The 17,999-nt window shown below is 38.2% G+C and overlaps 2 protein-coding genes across 2 annotated transcripts; one reads left to right on the top strand and one right to left on the bottom strand.

Annotated features, from left to right (window-relative positions):
- Positions 1–256: 256 nt before the first annotated feature.
- On the bottom strand, positions 257–9,311 carry LOC121883859 (85/88 kDa calcium-independent phospholipase A2-like). Its single transcript, XM_042392319.1, has 14 exons — positions 9,307–9,311; positions 8,939–9,035; positions 8,445–8,627; positions 7,920–8,028; positions 6,768–6,884; positions 6,138–6,228; positions 5,220–5,314; positions 4,989–5,139; positions 3,946–4,082; positions 3,131–3,285; positions 2,954–3,005; positions 1,866–1,981; positions 1,540–1,613; positions 257–1,419 (listed from the first exon to the last, which is right to left on the bottom strand). The coding sequence occupies exons 1-14, from the start codon at positions 9,309–9,311 to the stop codon at positions 1,392–1,394; spliced, it is 1,410 nt and encodes a 469-aa protein (XP_042248253.1). The 3' UTR covers positions 257–1,391.
- A 169-nt stretch (positions 9,312–9,480) lies between these two features.
- Positions 9,481–17,732, top strand: LOC121883832. Its single transcript, XM_042392279.1, has 5 exons — positions 9,481–9,493; positions 11,363–11,704; positions 15,265–15,604; positions 15,701–15,746; positions 17,476–17,732. The coding sequence occupies exons 1-5, from the start codon at positions 9,481–9,483 to the stop codon at positions 17,668–17,670; spliced, it is 936 nt and encodes a 311-aa protein (XP_042248213.1). The 3' UTR covers positions 17,671–17,732.
- The last annotated feature ends 267 nt before the right edge of the window (positions 17,733–17,999 follow it).

The following is a 17,999-nucleotide window of genomic DNA, read 5'->3' as shown; positions in this document are numbered from 1 at the left end:
TGTTTTGAGTTTTGATGGTGGGATGACCCTTTTCTTTACTATGGATTGTACCTTTAAATAAAGTTGACTTACTTTAACTGATGCTCTGAATTGTTCAATGGTCACACAGCATTTAATTAATAAAACAGGGATCTAATCTTACCCGTGCTGAGTTAAATAACATGTCGGCTGAAAATCAAGTGCACAACAAAGAAACAAAACAGTCATGGACACAACTGAAGTCCATATTAATATATTTTATTACCATACCAGTATACACTTTGGTAATTAATCCATATACAAAAAAAGACATTTGTAAATAATTTGTTACTTCTAGTTTAGGTTGTACAAACACCAGTGCAGTATTGTTTCTTTGTCTTTCAAGTAAGTTTATAATTCAAGTGTATAATTCCAGTTGTACATGTTAAATATTTGTTCAAGATACCTTTATGAAAGGTTGTAACAAGTGTACAGTGTGCAAGCAAGTTAGCAATGGGAGTGAGGTTATGTTTAAAGTCTAAATAACCTATAAAAAGGCATGACAGTGTGATGTGAATGAAAGAAAACAGTACAAATTTGGGCCCCAGACACATAAGGCAGATCTGGTTCATCATCACCATCGTCCAAGCTGTGTTACAGTATATTGCAGATTTTGTTGCGCTACTGTAGGGTCCTTCTGATATGGCCTTAAGTAATATGTCTGTACATTGTCTTTGCAGCTACTTGGGTAAAAAAAAAAAAAAAAGAGGAACAACAAAATGAAGGATGACGAAGGGCGTTATGGTTTTATCATAACCAATGAGAACTGGATTCAAAATCTTCTCAAGCAACAATATAGAGAGGGAGAGGGTGACAATAAACTGACACTATCACAGTCACAGTGTATACTGATCTTAGTATGATTTAGTTGGAACCACTTCCTCCTACAGTTCCCCTGTATTCACATACCAAAGGAGGGAAACTCCACACTCTAATTCAGTGGTTTATATACAAACACATTAAACTTGATAAGGTCAGTGATAAGGTCATAAGATGCTACATAACTTGTCTTCCAATAGGCGACATCCTGTCAGTTGTTTTCCTGTTAGATTTCAGTCTCTGCCATGTTTTATACATTTGCTATCGTGTACTGACATTTGAGTGTAAATATGAAAGTCACTGTGGTCACATCGGCTCAAGGGGTTACTTGAGCCGATGTACAAAAGACAATGAATAAATAGTGAATCTTACATAGTTTTAAAGTACATTAGAGATAATAGACCAACCATGAATACTATAAATGCCCATTTGACAAACACAAACAGAAACAAACTTGATCAACATGCATCTCAGGCTGTAACAATGTGGGTCACTCAAGCTGAGCTTCACCCGAGCTTCAAGCCAGATGGTGTTGGGTGGTAAAGTTATACTGTCTATGATGTTATAGAGCTGCAGTGATGTCTAGTTTAGGCCAGGAACATAGCAGATAATCATTTACTCTTTGCCAGCTGGAGTTAAAACAGAGAGCAGAGACAGCAGTAAATAAAGAACTGAAGTGCTGCAGATTCATGGTCAGCTGACCTGTGGTAGATGGTGTCGATCATTTCACACCAGGCTCTTGCTCTGTCAACTGCACAGCCATCAGAATCTGTACACTGTCCAGTCAGAGAGAGAGAAGAAATTTTAGATTTAGAGACACTTTCTGAAATGTTATTGATACTGGTTGTCATGTCCAAAATATCAGGAATATTAAAAGGCTTCACAAAAAGTGGAAAACACAACTCTGGCAGGATGAATTAATATGAAAAAACATATAGTTTCAGCTGTGGATGATGAGCATCAAGCACTCATTGATTTACACAAGGAACAAGGTAAATTTAAAAAGCAGGTGCTCCAACTGTACTCACACAGTCCACCAGCATCTTGCCCAGCTCTTTGGCTCCTACAAAGCTCTTGGCCAGCTCCAGAGGATTAGAAGGCCGGAAAACATCCACAGAGCTCACCACCACCTGAGGAGGTTTACCTGGAGACACACAGGAGCACAGATACTGTACAGCTGGAGGAGCAGGAGGAGTTTCTAAATTTAGTTACTCACAATGAGTTGTGTTAATGTTTATTGTTTAGTTCAGTGGTCAAAGCAAGGTACAAACATAGTAGGAGTTAGGGATGTAAATCACTCCCCCCCCCCCAACAGCAATTGAATCATCATCCTCTAATCTATGCAATAATAATAATAATCAATAGTTTTCCTATTGTCAACAAATCTCATGTGCAGAGCCGAACCAACAATGAACTGATCCTACTTACAAGTATTGTGTGTTTATCCAAAGCCTGATACATCTTAATACTCTGAGCTCCCCTGTTGTCATTAAGAACACTTCATATTGACCTTTCATCTTGACGTGTCATCATCTCTTGACTTTGCACTGAAATTTACAAAGTCAAGAGGTTGTGACATCTAGCACAACAAGCTGGTGAAGCACTGTAAACAGAGTCACCTTAGCACAATGCATTAGCATGCATCACGCTCAGTAGGACCTGCATTACAAGGAACGTCTCTCCTGAGACTGAAAATGTTACTGCTGTTATTAATCTTTGGAGCCGTTTCTAAACAAACTACAGTAACTATTGCCTTCGGGGGGAAGGAACATGTCACTCACAGCGGTGTGGCTCATTGACATGTTTTTAATATTTTTTGGAGAACAACAGAGGTCTATGTCACAGAGGAATATGATATATTAGGCTTTGGATACACAGACAATACTTGTAAGTAGGATAGGTTCGTTGTTGGTTTGACTCTGCACATTAGATTTGTTTACAATAATAAAAATATAGAAAACCACCAGCCTTATACTTTAATAGACTCATGTTGAATAGTGAAGATGGGGTAAGACATAAACTAAGCTAACTAAACTAAGTGACCATTGGTTTTGCATGTAGAAAAGTTAGTGTGAATTACATTATTTGCCATTGCAGACACAACTGTGTGGCTTACCAGTTCCAAGGGAGACCACTATACCCAGCTTCTTGACCTCCGTCCCATGGCCCTGAGAGAGAAGAGTTAAAAAGAGAGATGACACATTATTTGATTTTTTTTTAAAATCCATGTTTAAACGTGCAGTTAACAGACGATCAAAGGTGGACTAGATAATTAAGGTGTTAGGTTACCTACCTCTGCTTTTAAGGCTTTGTTGTACTGATGGATTTCTGACATGGCGTCTAGTGTCGGGTTGTTGGCCAATAGCCCTCCGTCCAGAAAGCGGCCCATCGGTCGGAAGTAGGTGGGGGCAGCACCACTGGAGCGGGCAGCTCGCCACACAAGTTGTTCTGATATTAAGATTTTAAAAAGGCATGAAACAATCAATCTAATCGACTAGTTTATCATTCTGGGTGCAAGCTTAAGTACAAAGTGAAATGTGCCAAAATGTCACTGTGTATCAATAACCGAGTTTTAAACAGTGAAGAAGTAAACACATTCATCCATGTTGAAAAGGGTGTGGGGCTGAAACATGTTTTTTGCTGCTTTGCTATTTAAAGTATTCAAAAGCATGTATTCTGGATAATATTTATACGTGAACAAATGGGAGTTTGTGAGGTAATTTTGTGACTGACCAAGTTAAGTTCTTTGTGAACCTGTTCCTTTGTTTCTCACTCATAAACACACCTTCAGCTGTCACCTTCCTACGCTTTCTGGTTGGCTCCACTGTGTATCCTACTATCAACACATCCTCATTCTCCCTTCCTGTAACAACAACATGGTTGCCACTCAAACAACACAACACAAATGGACTTCTCAGGCTTCGTTTTCTAAATAAATATATAATCCTGAATGAACTGAGTATAATTTACCACCATGTGTAGAGTTAGAAAATACTTTACTATGTCACCATCTGGTGGCAACATGAGGGAAACTGTGGCAGACAGCAACACACACCACCACCCACCATTCATTAAAACATTTGAGCACTAGTGCAGTAGGTCTAGTACCTTGTGGGACAGTGAGAGGCTCGAACGTGGCCGTGGTTGCATACGGGGGCTCTCTGTGGACGGAGGGAGGGTCATAGTTCCTGAAGATGTGCAGTTCTCCTGGATGTCTGTCAGCCAGAACACTGGTCACCATCACCCTGTACAAGAACAAATGAATGAGTGAAAAGATAATAGAGTAGATGTGAGTTTAACATAAAAGGGTTAATTTTAGTCAGATATCTCAGCTTTTGTTCATAATAAAAGTGTTTGTCAAGACATTCTGATCAAAACCTGAAAAACCAGCACTTTGACACCAAAATTAGTTCATTTACAGATTCTGGATCCTCTACTACTAGTTTTTAGCCATGCTAGCAGCATTGTTCAAGGGATGGTGAGGTCTGTCACTCATTCTTTCTTTCTCTCCACTTGGTCCAGAATGAAATATCTCAATAACTACTGAACAGATTGGCATGACATTTTGAACAGGTCTCCATTGTCCCCAGAGGACACATCCTACTGACTCTGGTGATCGCCTGACTAGTGTCTCTATTGCCTTTTTACACTTTTCTGCCTATTGCCTAGTGGACACATTTAACCCTAAAATCCCCTTCAGACTTGTGTTAAGACATAAAAATGTGTCTGATGTGGTTAGAAATTCTTAAAATGACATCTACTCTTTCTACCTCACTGAAAAGTCCAGACTCTATGAATATGCAAATATTTTTTATTTCAAGACATCTCCTACTTCACTGAAAAGTCCATTCTCACTGTATGTGCACTGAAGGTTTCAAATCTCCTCATCACACTTGTGTAAGTGCGTATTGGACCAGAATTAGCAAACTAGTTGTGATGTCACAAATTATGCTCATATGTACACAACTTTTCAATTAACACAGAAACTTTCCAGCTTCAGCAGTTGAATGTGAAAACAGTCTTCTAGTGTCAAACTCTGCACATACATCATTCTGTTAAGTGAAGCTCAAACATTCAAGTGAAGTAACAACGACAAAAACATATTTCTTCTAGGATGAAAGGACTTCAATAAGTTTGACATGAACAGTTACCTGGGGTATTGGACGTCTGTCATCTTGGTGTTCTTTCCAAATTCTTTCTTCAGGAAATCCTCCAGTGGTGCTGATTCATAGGGTCGTGACCCTTTGAACACCTGCTCTTTCATCCTGAAGTACAGGCAGCGAAGGTACTCCATGGACTTTCCTACACATTGAAGAGACGCCATTATAGTTTTGATGCTAGGGTATGAAAACTCTTGGAAGCAGAAAGAAAAACACACTTACCATGGATTATAGCGAGGGCCAGAATCCCTCCAGTGCTCGTGCCAGCCACCCAGTCGAAGAGCTCTCCACCATCTAGACACAGCAGTCTTTCCATCCTGCAGAGGAGAGGAGATATCACTTTTTTTACACCAGAACTTTTTGTCTCATCTAAGACAGAAACACATACAAATAACATGTTTTCACGTTAAAGTAATAATAATATATTTTTAAAAACACAACTTTGTTATTATTATTCATTATCCTTTACACCACATACTACCACATAGCCAGATGCGCAGAATTCTTGGACAAAATATGAGACAAACTTTACTTTAAAGCAACATTATACAACTATTTACCTTAAAATAACTTGGGTTGAGCGGGTACGATCCCCCACAAGAAATAGTAGTTACCTGGATGTAACTCCAGTTCTATGAGTACTGGCAGGTGGGTGTTCAGCTAATAAGCGACAGCTGGCGTGCCTGATGAGCCCTTTGGTGAATTATAATCACGTGTTATCTCACCAATATGTAGCTATATCGTTATCAATAGAATTAAGTTACATACTAGCGGCCACCAGACTGTATTTTCCGTGGTGTGTGAAGATGATGTGGATCGCAACATAAGTCGGTCAGTATAACGCTAGCTGTTAGCAGCTACATTTTAGAACACAGGTGCTGTGGGTTGCTGCTCATGCCACACTTGCAGTCTAGATACAGCAAGTGTTGAAGTCTGTTCCCCTTCAAATAGTGTTCCCTCACGTTACAGTAGTGCGGTATCCTCACTGCTCAGATATCAACAGAATAAAATGCACCAGCGTCTTTTAATTACCACTTGTGGCAGCAGAGGCTGCTGTTGCTGCTGCTCAGCAGAAGTTACATAGTCTTGCTTTAACCATGAAAAACAGACGGGGAACTGTGGAATTACAAACATACTCACTTCCTTTTCCCCGTTTTGGGCCCGTCCACTTCAGATGTGCCTCTGCTCATTGCAGTGACTGCAGCCCCCACGAACATGATGTCCTCAAACCCTGTGAGCCAATCATAACAGCTATTGGTGTGGGACCAACACATGGCAACAGTATTGATCAAATTCATGTACAAAGGATGGAAAAGGAAAGGGGTCACTGGGTTTTCTACAAGCCACAGGGGAGTTATACCAAGAATGTCAAGTAGATATGCATGCATGTTGCTTTCATGTAAGGATACTTGCTTTATCTTATTTAATTTACAAGAGCTTCTCACTCTCATACTGTCAAATTCAGATCTTGTTGAGTCACTTGTTTAATCAAGTCATAATTCAAATATAGCACTGAAAAAATAACCTCTTTCTGTTAAATACTTTCCACACATTCCTTCTTTTTGTTATTTGGTATTTTAAGGATTAAGGATTATTCTTAAATTGCACACAAATCATTTTTTTCACTAATCAGCAAACTAAAAAATACAGTAAATGTAAAAAGTTATAGAAAATGTAAAAGAGCTCAAACAGAGACATATTCTGTAGATGAGAGAAACATTCAAACAGAGTGCAGTGAAGGGGAGGCAGAGGATGGGACGTTGGTGTTACCTATGCCTGGAGGTGGGGCCTTGTTGGAGATGGGGGGAGGACTGGCAGGGGAGGGGGGGAGGCACCGCTGGACCCCTACACTACACAGCATGTCCAGCAGTATCTTTCTATTCGGACCTTTCGTTTTAACGAAAAAAACACACACACACATGCACGCAAATGGAGTTAGACATGCACAAACACCACAAAAAGCAGAGAAGAAGAGATAGAGGGTGATAGATAAGAGACAGAGAGAGAAAGCAAGAATGTAAGCAGGATGTTAGCAATTATCATGCATTTACAAAAATCAATAAATGACAGCAGACTCCATTTACCATCTTTTCTGCTTCAGAGCATCGAGTATGCGGTTTCAGACACAATTGTCTCCATGTGAAAACAACAATTATGCTCATATAATAATCTCAGGACAGATCCAGTAGAAACAATGCACAGACCTTTATTAGAAATCACTGAAATGTCAAATTATTTTGCCTTTTGCATGGTAATGTAAATGTTGTTCAGCTTTTGCAACTGAAATGTTTTGTAAGTGCTGCCCTCTTTTGTTGAGCAGGTAAAACATGTGCAGATGGAGAAGGAGACTGGAGCTACATCAACTGAGAAGTTTTGGTTCCACAAAATCCCCTTACAGATCAGAGAGCGAGCTCTGAAATCACTGAGTAGCTGGAAATGATCAAATCAAAGCTTTATACATATGCTACAAATGTACAATGGAGTGTGTGGTGTTTTTACATCATCCATGGTAAAGTTGCATGATGCACCTTTAAAAAGAAATGCTGCAAGCTTTGTAACCATGCTGCTTCTAAACAGTCACAAAACAATGAATTAGTAGCAAGAGCGGTACAACTGGTCTTTATATTTAGAGACAAGGCACTAAAGATTGTTTCATTTTATCATAACAACCATTTTCATGCATCAGCTTTACCATCTACATTGGAATACATGCTGTTAAATGAGACTATGGGTTAACATGTTATAATCTGATTAAACTAGAACAAACAGGCGTGTTAGGTCGGTCACATTAAGTTCTATAAATATAACACAGCTTTTCACTGTCCTAACTCAGAATTCCTACTCTGTTCCTTATTTTCCTGATTCAACTTCTGTATACCTTACAGTTTATATCTCTCTTTCCATCCTTCATGTCTCTCTTACCTTTGCTAGTGCGTGCAGCGATCAGTCCAGGCGTTTCTCCCAAGTCGTTGTGGATCTCCACATCAGCACCAAATACAATCAGAGCTTTGATCAACTCCATGTGGTCCATCTAATTAATGAGCACAGTGTCACACAAGTGGTGCATTATTATTATTATTTTTTAAAATGTCTGCATTTCCATAGCAGAATGATAATATCCAGCTCTCTTTAATATATATCATTGATGTGTGATGTTCTTGTAGTGTAAGCATGCTGCCCATTACAGAAAAGCAGATCTGTGAAGTTTGTCCTTATGTGTGGTGCAACTTAATTTCCCTATTGTTTGGGATTTTTAGGATAAATCTCCTGTAATCTGAGTCGTAGCTCTTAGTGTTTTCCCCTCATACCGATACTGTGTTGCCACCACTTAGCAAAATCACTCCTTGACATTTCTCCTCCCTTTCATGAACACTTTGATTATCAGTAAGATTATTGTTTTCACCTGGAAGATAAGAACAAGGCAGGCGTAATATCTCGTACACTCACCTTCATAGCGAGGTGCAGAGCTGTGTTCCCGTCCTGTCCCTTCAGGTTGGCGTTGGCTCCGTGGGTGAGTAACACCATGGCTGCCTCAAAGCGGCCCTTCTTGGTCAGAATGTGGAGGGCGCTCTCCCCGGTCTTACTGAGATAGTTCACCATACAGCCATGCTCCAGCAGCAAACGACACATCTGGCACAGAGAGAGGAAGACTTTATTAAATGGACAGAACAACAGGACTTCTCCTGTTACTTCTTCCTAAAGCCTAACTTGCATGTCTTGGTGTGGGACGCCTCAATGACGGGCCAGCATTTCTGATTGGAAGCATTGACATAAACTCGTACAGGATGAAATTAGTTTTGTAAATGTTGTTCAAACTTGGGCTTGCTCACAGAGGTAATCAAAGGTCATAGATCCATTATTCTCCTATCAAAGCTTCAATGCTTTGGTTTCTCTAGAGTCAGACTACTAATTCTAACCACAAAACACTTGATGTTCCTCACCTCAGCAGTTTTGGCCCAGTGGAGAGGCGTCCCACCATATACAGAATCCTCAGCCTGGAGCTGGCCTGGGTCTGCTTTGAGGATCTCCTCCGCACACCTGACAGAAACACAAAGAGACTAGTCACATGTACTATTAACTTAAAGCTATAGACTTTGTATTCTGGGAGTTTAAAACGTAAGCTGAAGCACACCATTCAATATCTCTAAAACAAACTGCACAGAATCCACTCCGTTTTTATCTTGTCTGCTGACAATTTTACTGACCTATTTTTAAAAAAACTCTATAATTTGTGTAAGCACAAAGCCTTTATTTCTTCTTATTCTATGGAAAAAGCAAAAAAAACAACCTCTACAGATTCCCTTCCGACCACATATATTCTGATAATTCGGATACCCAGTACCACTCCTATATGTTCATTTGATGTAGTGCTTCTGAGAGGTTCTCTCCAGCATTATGAAATAGGTTTGCTGCTCTTATACCAAAGTCAATACACACTGGTCCTGTATGCATAAGTTCACAAGACTAGGTCAAAACCTGGTATATGACTGGACCGGGTATGAAACGCTAGAGGGATTTTAATTTGTACGTCGCCTAGTTACCATCAGACATGAACATCGCTTTAACTTTATTTATTTGTATTGCACTTTTCATGCAGTAGTTGTAACTCAATGTGCTGTACACATAAAAGAAATAATAAAAATACTTAAATACATTGCACCAGATTTTAGGTGTAGACTATATGGTGCTGGTGTGAGAAGGGTTGAGTTAAGATTATTTTCTATATGTTTTATATATTATTTCACTTACCCACAGCCCAAAATATAGTTTTAATACAGTAACTGTCAAGTTACTCATTAATGCTAAATGTAAATGACCCTAATACAGTGTGTTTCATGTGTGTAAAGTTTGTATTCATACATTTATTTGTTATATTGCTTTTGTTTTATTTACCATGAACACAGAAATGCTTTATTTCAAAAAACAATGGTGTAACTGTAAGTGACTCAGTGACTCAGTGATGGACAGACGCATTTGAAGTCTGTGAGTATAAACCAACTTACAGTCTGTTATTGCTGTTATATTATAGGATGGCACATTTGTCTTTAGTTTGTAAGCTTATTGGGCAACATGAAATATATTTCAGAGGTGCCGATTCAACCTCATTTTCATTTTCTTTGTAGTGTTATTAATCCATTATCTGACTTATGATTTAGTCAGTGATGGAGGTGATCTGCTGGTAACCAGTGTGTCTTATTAAAGACAACATGAACTGCTGATTAGTGTTTGAGTTGATATGACTCGCTTGTGAAGCTGTAAATCACAGTCTGTATAATGACAACACATAATAATTACACAATAATTACACATTAGAAATTTAAAAATACTTAACCGTTTCATTTTAGAGATTGTGTCATGAACATATACACATTATTACACTAACCACAAATATCCTGACTTACTATTTAGCCTACAGTAGGCTTAGTATGTATGATGATTCACTTCCTGAAAAATCCCCAATCACTATGCTGATGAGGGTCTCTGGGTGTCACAAATAGGCAAATAAACCAAAAGTTGCTCTGGAAAGTAGGGTTGGTCACTCTACTCTGTGATGCAATAATGATCTTGCACATATTAAAAAGTTGCTTTTATAACTTGTGGACACTAGATGTCCCTGTGCGACCATGTCTGATCAAAGAGTAAATGAGGGGAAACAGGAGCATTTTCTCATCATAAAGCTATTCATAAAACTACAAATTGGACTACAGCTATAAATTGATGAAACCATTTCTTTCTACAACACTCAACTGTAAAGAACAGAAAATTTAACTGAATTTACAAATTGCCTTAGACTGTTTTTTCTGTGACTCTGAATGAACAAAGGCGCCTGCGAGGAGTGTGCTCTTGTCAACAGTTACAACTTACTGCACATGCTCACAGCGGAAAAATGCACAAACCTTCAGAACTGAAATAAGATTTATTTTCTAATATATGACTTAGTTTTTGGTGGGGTTTTTGGTCCACCTCAAGATTTTATGTGTAGTTTATTTGCAAAAATAACAAGAATGAAAAAATCGAGTAAAAATAGATTGTGCTGGTGAGATTTTAAAAGCCCAAAAGGGCTTATAAAGACAACTCACCAAAATGAAAAAAAACTGCATCTGAAGTTGAAGTTCTAATGAAGAAAAGAATACATACATACTCTAACATATATACATGTATCCAACATATACTGTACATTGAACACTGATATACACTATTTTTCTATTCTTGATGGCCACAGAAAACTAATTGAAAAATAATTGATTGAAGATATTTAAAGACATTGCAAAAGAATGACAATGGTGGAAACTGAATGAATAGTCATTCGGACATTTAACCTAAAAACTACTGTAAGTCTATTCAGTCTGTTCTGTCCATTTCAGGTGTTGAGGATAAGAACTGCTGGAGTGTGAATTATGTCAGGAGGAGGATCTGTGCTCTGCGAGGCTCTTCAGTGAACATTTCAAGTAATTACTCGTATCCTAACAACCAGAGGCCCAAGTCTAAATTATGGTATAAAATAACGGCAGGTGGTGAGGAGGAAGTTGAAAAGGTGATTGAGCTTGCAGGTCGTGTAGAGTATCATGACAGAGTGAAGAACCAACATATCCTGAGAATCAAACAGCTGAAGAAGAACGACTCTGCAGAATACACATTCAGATTGGAACAACATCATGGAGGACGGAAACAGCTGGATTTTCCTGGAGTGACTTTGGTTGTCACAGGTAATTCTTAAATTTAAATGCTTTGTAATGATGCAGATTGCAGAGTGGGTTTGTCTAAAAAATAGAAACAAGAATGATTGATTGATTACAGTGCTTTTTTGTTTATCTTTCCATATTGGAAAAATAAACAAAAGCTGCAGCTGAAATATCAATTTGTCTAGTTAGGTGATTAAGGTAATTAAATACCAGAGACACAGTATTTTTCTTGCAGTCCAACTGCCTTTAATAAATCAGTAAAGTGTTTGCATACGAGCTCCCTGAGCTGTGCAGCAAGAGGAACACCTTGAACAGCTCACACAAACACTTCATCCTTTCAGCCTCTGCTCAACACAACTGTTAACACACACACTTTGTGCGTAGTCATACTCCTTTGTCTGCAGACACCTGTTTCCTGTAAGATAATCAATAACAATTGCATATATTGTGTCATGCCTGTTTTGTACAATTTCCAGTTTGCATTTAGTTCCCTTTTCTAACTATCACTTCTTAGAATCAGAGTCAACGTGTATCATTCACTTCAGATAACCTTTTCTATTTCTTCTTTCCTAACAAACTAGACATTAATTTGCCTACATTAACAAGGTGCGAGACATCTTACTTAAAACAGAACAATGTGATTACAACATATAAACGTCAATAGAGAAGGTCAAGAGTGCATCATGTTATTTAAAGACAAAATCGATCAGTTGATCACACTTCTACACTGGATTAATGATCATCAAAATACATTGAAATCTTTATTGTGTGATTGCTGGAAGCAATGACACATTGTTCTTCTCACTCTTTATTCTTATTCCGTCTTCCGTACGTTTTTTGCCGCGTTTCAACTGCTGCGTAGTTTGTGCTATAAAAACCATTTAACTGTCAATCTGTGTAATGGCAGACTATGGGATGAACCATCCACCTAAATTGGAACTATTGTCACTTTGACACTCAACTGCTTGGATGTCCCTTATCCTACAGACGCCATTTAAACTTTAAAATGTTCACAAAACTTTGAATTTTCAAAGTTATCAGATTGTTTAGTGATATCTTTTATAATTTTTCAGCAATTTAAGCCAAAAGTCAGGGGTTTGGCAGACTTTTTCAGGTCTCACAGTGTGTCATGTAATCAGGCACAGTGGAGAGCACAGATATTTTTAGGCCAGAAATGTTTTTCTAAACGCTGTCACTCCCACAATTTTAACTCCTCACGCACATATCTTGCCTCAGTATGTTGCCACAAGCCTCCTCTCTCTCACAATGTAAATACATTTCACATAGGACTTATAATTTTGAGATCTGAACCTTAATTGATAGAGAGTTGCTGTCATGTTCTCATTGACTGTAATACAGTCTGCAGGATGCGTGTCTCCTCTCACTCTGGTTTCTTAAACTTACAGATTCTCTCTTCCTTCAAACACCTTTTACACGTATTATTCATTCTCATATTAAACTAGTCTTGCTTTCACTAATGATGTACAAATCTCTGGGTTTCAAGCTCTAGTTTGAGACAAATACATTTTCATCATCAAAATGGAGATTTTTTGCTTTCCTTACTGGGAATGTCTGTTGGCTCAGTGATTTAGAACACTGTTTTCTGATCAGCTTCACCTCAGATGACAAGGTTGTGTGTTTGATACCCACTCAATGCTTTACTCCTCAGAATATTTCTCTCATGTACAAAGTTGCTTTACATCTCTATCATGTACCATAAGTCAATTCCTCTTTAGCTTACATTAACATTATTACCTAAATTGTGGATTGCTATTCTTGTGAAATTCATCTTTTCTGACTTAACAGATCCTGTCTGAGCAGGCCATTGGTTTAGGCTCATGTCACATATCAACTCCTTTTAGATCCAAAGGCTGTGAGTTCAAGTCCCGCTTAAGGCAGAACTCAGTAGAGTTGAAGGATGAAGGATTCCAGGTGATGTCAATCTGCTTAATGAGACTGCTTTCTCATCAATTTCATGCAATTGACAGAGTAAACACCAGAATCTAGCCTGGCATTGCTGTGTGACAATAATCAATAGTGTTCAGCCTCCAGTTATGCAATCTAAATTCGCTTTCAGCAATCACACGCAATTTCTACAAAAATTGCTTTTTCTAGTTCTTCTTTTTCTTCTTATTCTTCCGTACGTTTTTTGAAAGCTTTCAACTCCTCTATATTTTGAGCGACATAAACCATTCAAATATCAAAATGTTCAGCTCTTTCAGGACATCTATGCTATACCTTTTCAGCTTTCTATCTTAATCCAGTGATTTTATATATATATTTTTTAACATTAAAATTTATAATGGAAAGTCTATGGAAGGAATGTTTGAAAGCTAATATCTCAAAAACTAAAAGTGCTAGGCTATTCATATTTAAGGTACAGTTGTCCCATTTGAAAATGCATATTAAAATATGGTATCAATAGCATCACCATGTGGTCAGTTATTAAATGTTTTGCGTTTTGGCTAATAACTCATGAACGGTAAGTCCTATCAAAAAAAATATTTGGTCAGGATGTTCCTTGGATGATGCTGATTAGACTGATATGGGCCACGCCCATTTGCGCCTATAAAATTTGTCCGCCATTTTGTTTTTTTTCAACAAACATATGTTTTGCTTCTGTTGGCACATATTTCATCCAATCTTCACCAAATATGGTACATACCATGTTTAGAGGACCCTGAACACAACTTATTTATTTGTTTTCAGATATCACTTTCGGTTTGTCTGTTATTGGTTAGCAAACTTTTGAAGGTGTGGCCTAATGCACTTAATGGTCAATAACTCCTCAATAAAGAGTCGGATTGTGACCAAATTTGGGAATTTTGTACACAAGGTGACCTGTCAGAAGTGTGTAACATTTCATGAAATTTTTCCCCACAGGGGGCGCTAAATTCACCTTATAACTTGATATTTCAGCAATTCTGTTGTCTTTAATGAAATGAAACTTTGTAGACAGGTTTTCCATGAGAATCTGCACGACACACTGAATCATGGCATCAATAGCCCCACTTTGTGGTCATAAATAAAACCCCACCATACTACTTATTAACCACCAAATCTCTTAAATGTAACATGCCATGGTAATCAAATTGTATTCATACAGACGGGGATCCTGAACAAGTGTTTAGTGTTTTCAGCAATGCTTTGCGATTTATTTCAGTATTCAGCATTCACACGCATTTTCCGCAGGAAATGCATTTCTAGTGGCAGCTGTTCTCTCTCATTAGCATAAAGGTGGAACAAAAGTAGCAAAACTGCAGAAAGTCTTATTGTAGGGTGGATGGTTGGTCATACAAGGCAGGTTACTGGCAACAAAAATCAGTGCTTGTGTCCCAATCAGCATTAAATTCTTTTAAGGAGATCTTTCCTCCAACAAAGTAGCCTTGGTTTCCTACTTTTAATCAGACCTTGAACCTCAGGGTGGCAGAACAGAAAACGCTCATACAAGTCACTTATGGAACACATGTTACAGGTTTGACAAATGAGGAATTTGGTCATTTAGGAATAAGGACTTATTATTTAAGTTTGATGACTTATGGATGTCTTTTTTACATTTACTGACCAATCTAACCATTTTTCAGGCCTGAGAGTGAAGTTGCACCGTGATGTGGTGGGAGAGGGCCAAAGAGTCACACTGACCTGCATGACCAGTTGTCCTCTGACTGACAACACAACCTACATTTGGTATTTGAACGAACAACCTGTGAACCTGTCACACAACAAAAGCAAACAACTGGTACTAGACTCAGTCAGCAGTCATCATGCAGGAAACTACTCCTGTGCTGTGACATCTCATACGAACTTCAACTCCAGTGAAGGGACTCTTACTGTTAAAAGTAAATGCACATCAGCTGCAGCTGCAGGAGCTGTTGTTGCTCTCCTAGTTATAACACCTCTTTTTGTCTTCTTGTGGATTAGGAGGTAAGCAAAACCCTGCTCTGTTGCAAGAAATTACATTTAATTTCTAACCTGAAATCACTTATTCATGTATATATATTCATTTGTTTCACTATCTAGAAAAAGAAGGACTTCAGGTACCGAAGCAACAGTCAACATGGAGCAGGTAAAAAACAGAAATTTCAAAAACATTTTGCACAACATTTAATTTTTAAAGTCGAAATTACATCAAAATTAATTTTCACAGAGAACTCTGTATATATGTCCTTGGTATTTGTTTTGACTTATATACTTGTGTACTGTAAATACCAAAAAGAAGAAAGTCAATTCAATTGTGCCTTAATAGCTCCCCCCACATTAGTGTTCTTCAGCTGACAATGATGGTTTGGTAATCTTATTGGTGCGACATCTGTGTGAGCAGCCACTAAAATGGTTCATACATTGTTAGTCCTTGCTAGTCATTGTTAGCTGTTACTTGGTCCCATCTGTGATTTGAACACTGCTTACAGTACGTTACTCAGTGTCCTGATTAAATTCATGGGGGGCTGCTGACATTAAAGGACTCATTGCTGTTAGTTTCAACTTGTAGTTTTGACAGTCTAGTCATTTTCCATCACCATACTGTATATGGACCTGTGAAAGAGAGACATCTAACACTAACTAGACCTCCTCTTTTTAATAATGTGGGACAAACACAGCACTGTGTGAAGAATGACTCAGCAGGAGTTGAAATAGTGTGAACAAAAATGACGTCTTGTGGGAATCAGTGCTAACATTAACAAGCTAGTTTACATAGCTCTCACCTTCTGAGTGGAAGCTAGTTAGTCCAGCTTTCTAGTTTCCAGTTTCTGGGTGAAATACAAACTTCACTGCATGATGGGTCCTCCCAAATACTGAATATTGTAAATGGACAGATGTCTTTAATCACTAAGAGGACTTAACCAACACTATGTGAACTTGTTGATAAGGGGAAAAAACGTCCTGATACAAGATGTTTTTTCCCTTTATCAGCAACATCAGAGGCTATACAGAGTATGACGTGCTCTAGTCAGTTGAGCAGCAGCGAGCTGACAGCGTGTCTCCTTACAACGACAGCATTCAAATGTCAGTCAATTGCTACAAAGGGAAACACCCACCCACAGGCCTGAAGCTAAGACACTGTTTCCACAAAAGTGGTTTGATCTTCTTTTGAAACACTGAGAATTATGCACAATATCTGCAGTTTCATGATTGTCTATATTTCCTTTCACAAAATATGGAGAGAATTCAAATTTCAGTTTGACTTTAATGACAGGTCACTAAGATTTAAAACTCACATTGTGGGTCAATTTTACTTAATTAATTAAAAACATTTCGGATCTTCGTAGACTTTCAAGTAAGAAAGTAGGATTTTTTTACCTGAGTGTGCAGGATTTGCGGTTCCTTCTCAAAGAACAGAATGTTTTAAATTCTGCTGCATTAGGAAAACATCACCTTTGTCTGTCCTGCTTCCCCTCAGATGAGATGATCCTTCAAGTGACACAAAACAACACAGAACTACATTGTACAGTATCATTAGTTTTATGTGTCCAAATTTTGCAACGTAGATGTGCTGTAGAGCTAAAATGTCTTCTACTGCAGTCCACATTACACAGCTACATTAGTCTTCCAACAAAAATCAGCCATTTGTAAATCATTTGATATGGATTAATCATTCATTCATTCATTCATTAATCATTTATCATTGATATCATGAAGATTAGTCTGACCTAAAAACTATCTGTAAAAGAAAATAAACATATTTTAGACAAACTAATTATCCTTCTAAGGCTGTGAGGTCAGCAGTTACTCCTTATTATTAGAGGTTTAGTGCCCCACAATGTAAACTAATATTATTTGTCTTGTCTTCTCATCAGTTAAACCCTGGTCCTGTGAATGAAAACATCTCAGCCCAACCAACACAGCAGGATGATCTTCACTGTAGCAGAGTCGACTTCTCTAAGACCCAGACACATCCTCTCTACGCCAACGTCCAGCCACACCAGCCTAAAGAACAGGACGATGTTGCTTGTGCTGTTGTCAACTTTAGACCCAACAGGACCCCAAAGTGATCAATGATTACAACTGATTCAAGATCCACTTAGTGACCTTGCTCATCTTGAACAGTACTATTTTCAACAACCTGTCAATACACATATAGTGTTGGTGTGTATCTGACACACCACAGGTCTGATGTTAATAAATCTTGGTGAGATGTTTCACAGTGGAAAACCTTTCCGCCTGATATATGCCAGACTTCAGAGTCACATTTCAAAGTTTCTAATCTCTGGCACCATTACACTCCACTCCATGTTTAGCATCAGTTACCCAAAAGTACTGAACACTTTGAAACAGCAGATCGAGTGTATCTGAAGACTTTTTCACATTTGCTAGAAAAAAG

This window comes from Thunnus maccoyii, chromosome 2 (assembly GCF_910596095.1).
Source record: "Thunnus maccoyii chromosome 2, fThuMac1.1, whole genome shotgun sequence".
Taxonomy (NCBI): domain Eukaryota; kingdom Metazoa; phylum Chordata; class Actinopteri; order Scombriformes; family Scombridae; genus Thunnus; species Thunnus maccoyii.
Note: the sequence above shows the minus strand (reverse complement) of the source record. Positions and strands in the feature narration are given on the sequence as shown.

What these genes read in the sequence shown, in the direction of transcription:
- LOC121883859 (XM_042392319.1), bottom strand. An exon ending in GGCCCTCGCTATAATCCATG is followed by an intron (nt 5,140 to 5,219) that starts GTAAGTGTGTTT and finishes TTCAATGTGTAG; the next exon opens with GAAAGTCCATGGAGTACCTT. An exon ending in AGTGGTCTCCCTTGGAACTG is followed by an intron (nt 1,982 to 2,953) that starts GTAAGCCACACA and finishes GTGTGTCTCCAG; the next exon opens with GTAAACCTCCTCAGGTGGTG.
- LOC121883832 (XM_042392279.1), top strand. An exon ending in AGTGACTTTGGTTGTCACAG is followed by an intron (nt 11,705 to 15,264) that starts GTAATTCTTAAA and finishes ACCATTTTTCAG; the next exon opens with GCCTGAGAGTGAAGTTGCAC. An exon ending in CAACAGTCAACATGGAGCAG is followed by an intron (nt 15,747 to 17,475) that starts GTAAAAAACAGA and finishes TCTTCTCATCAG; the next exon opens with TTAAACCCTGGTCCTGTGAA.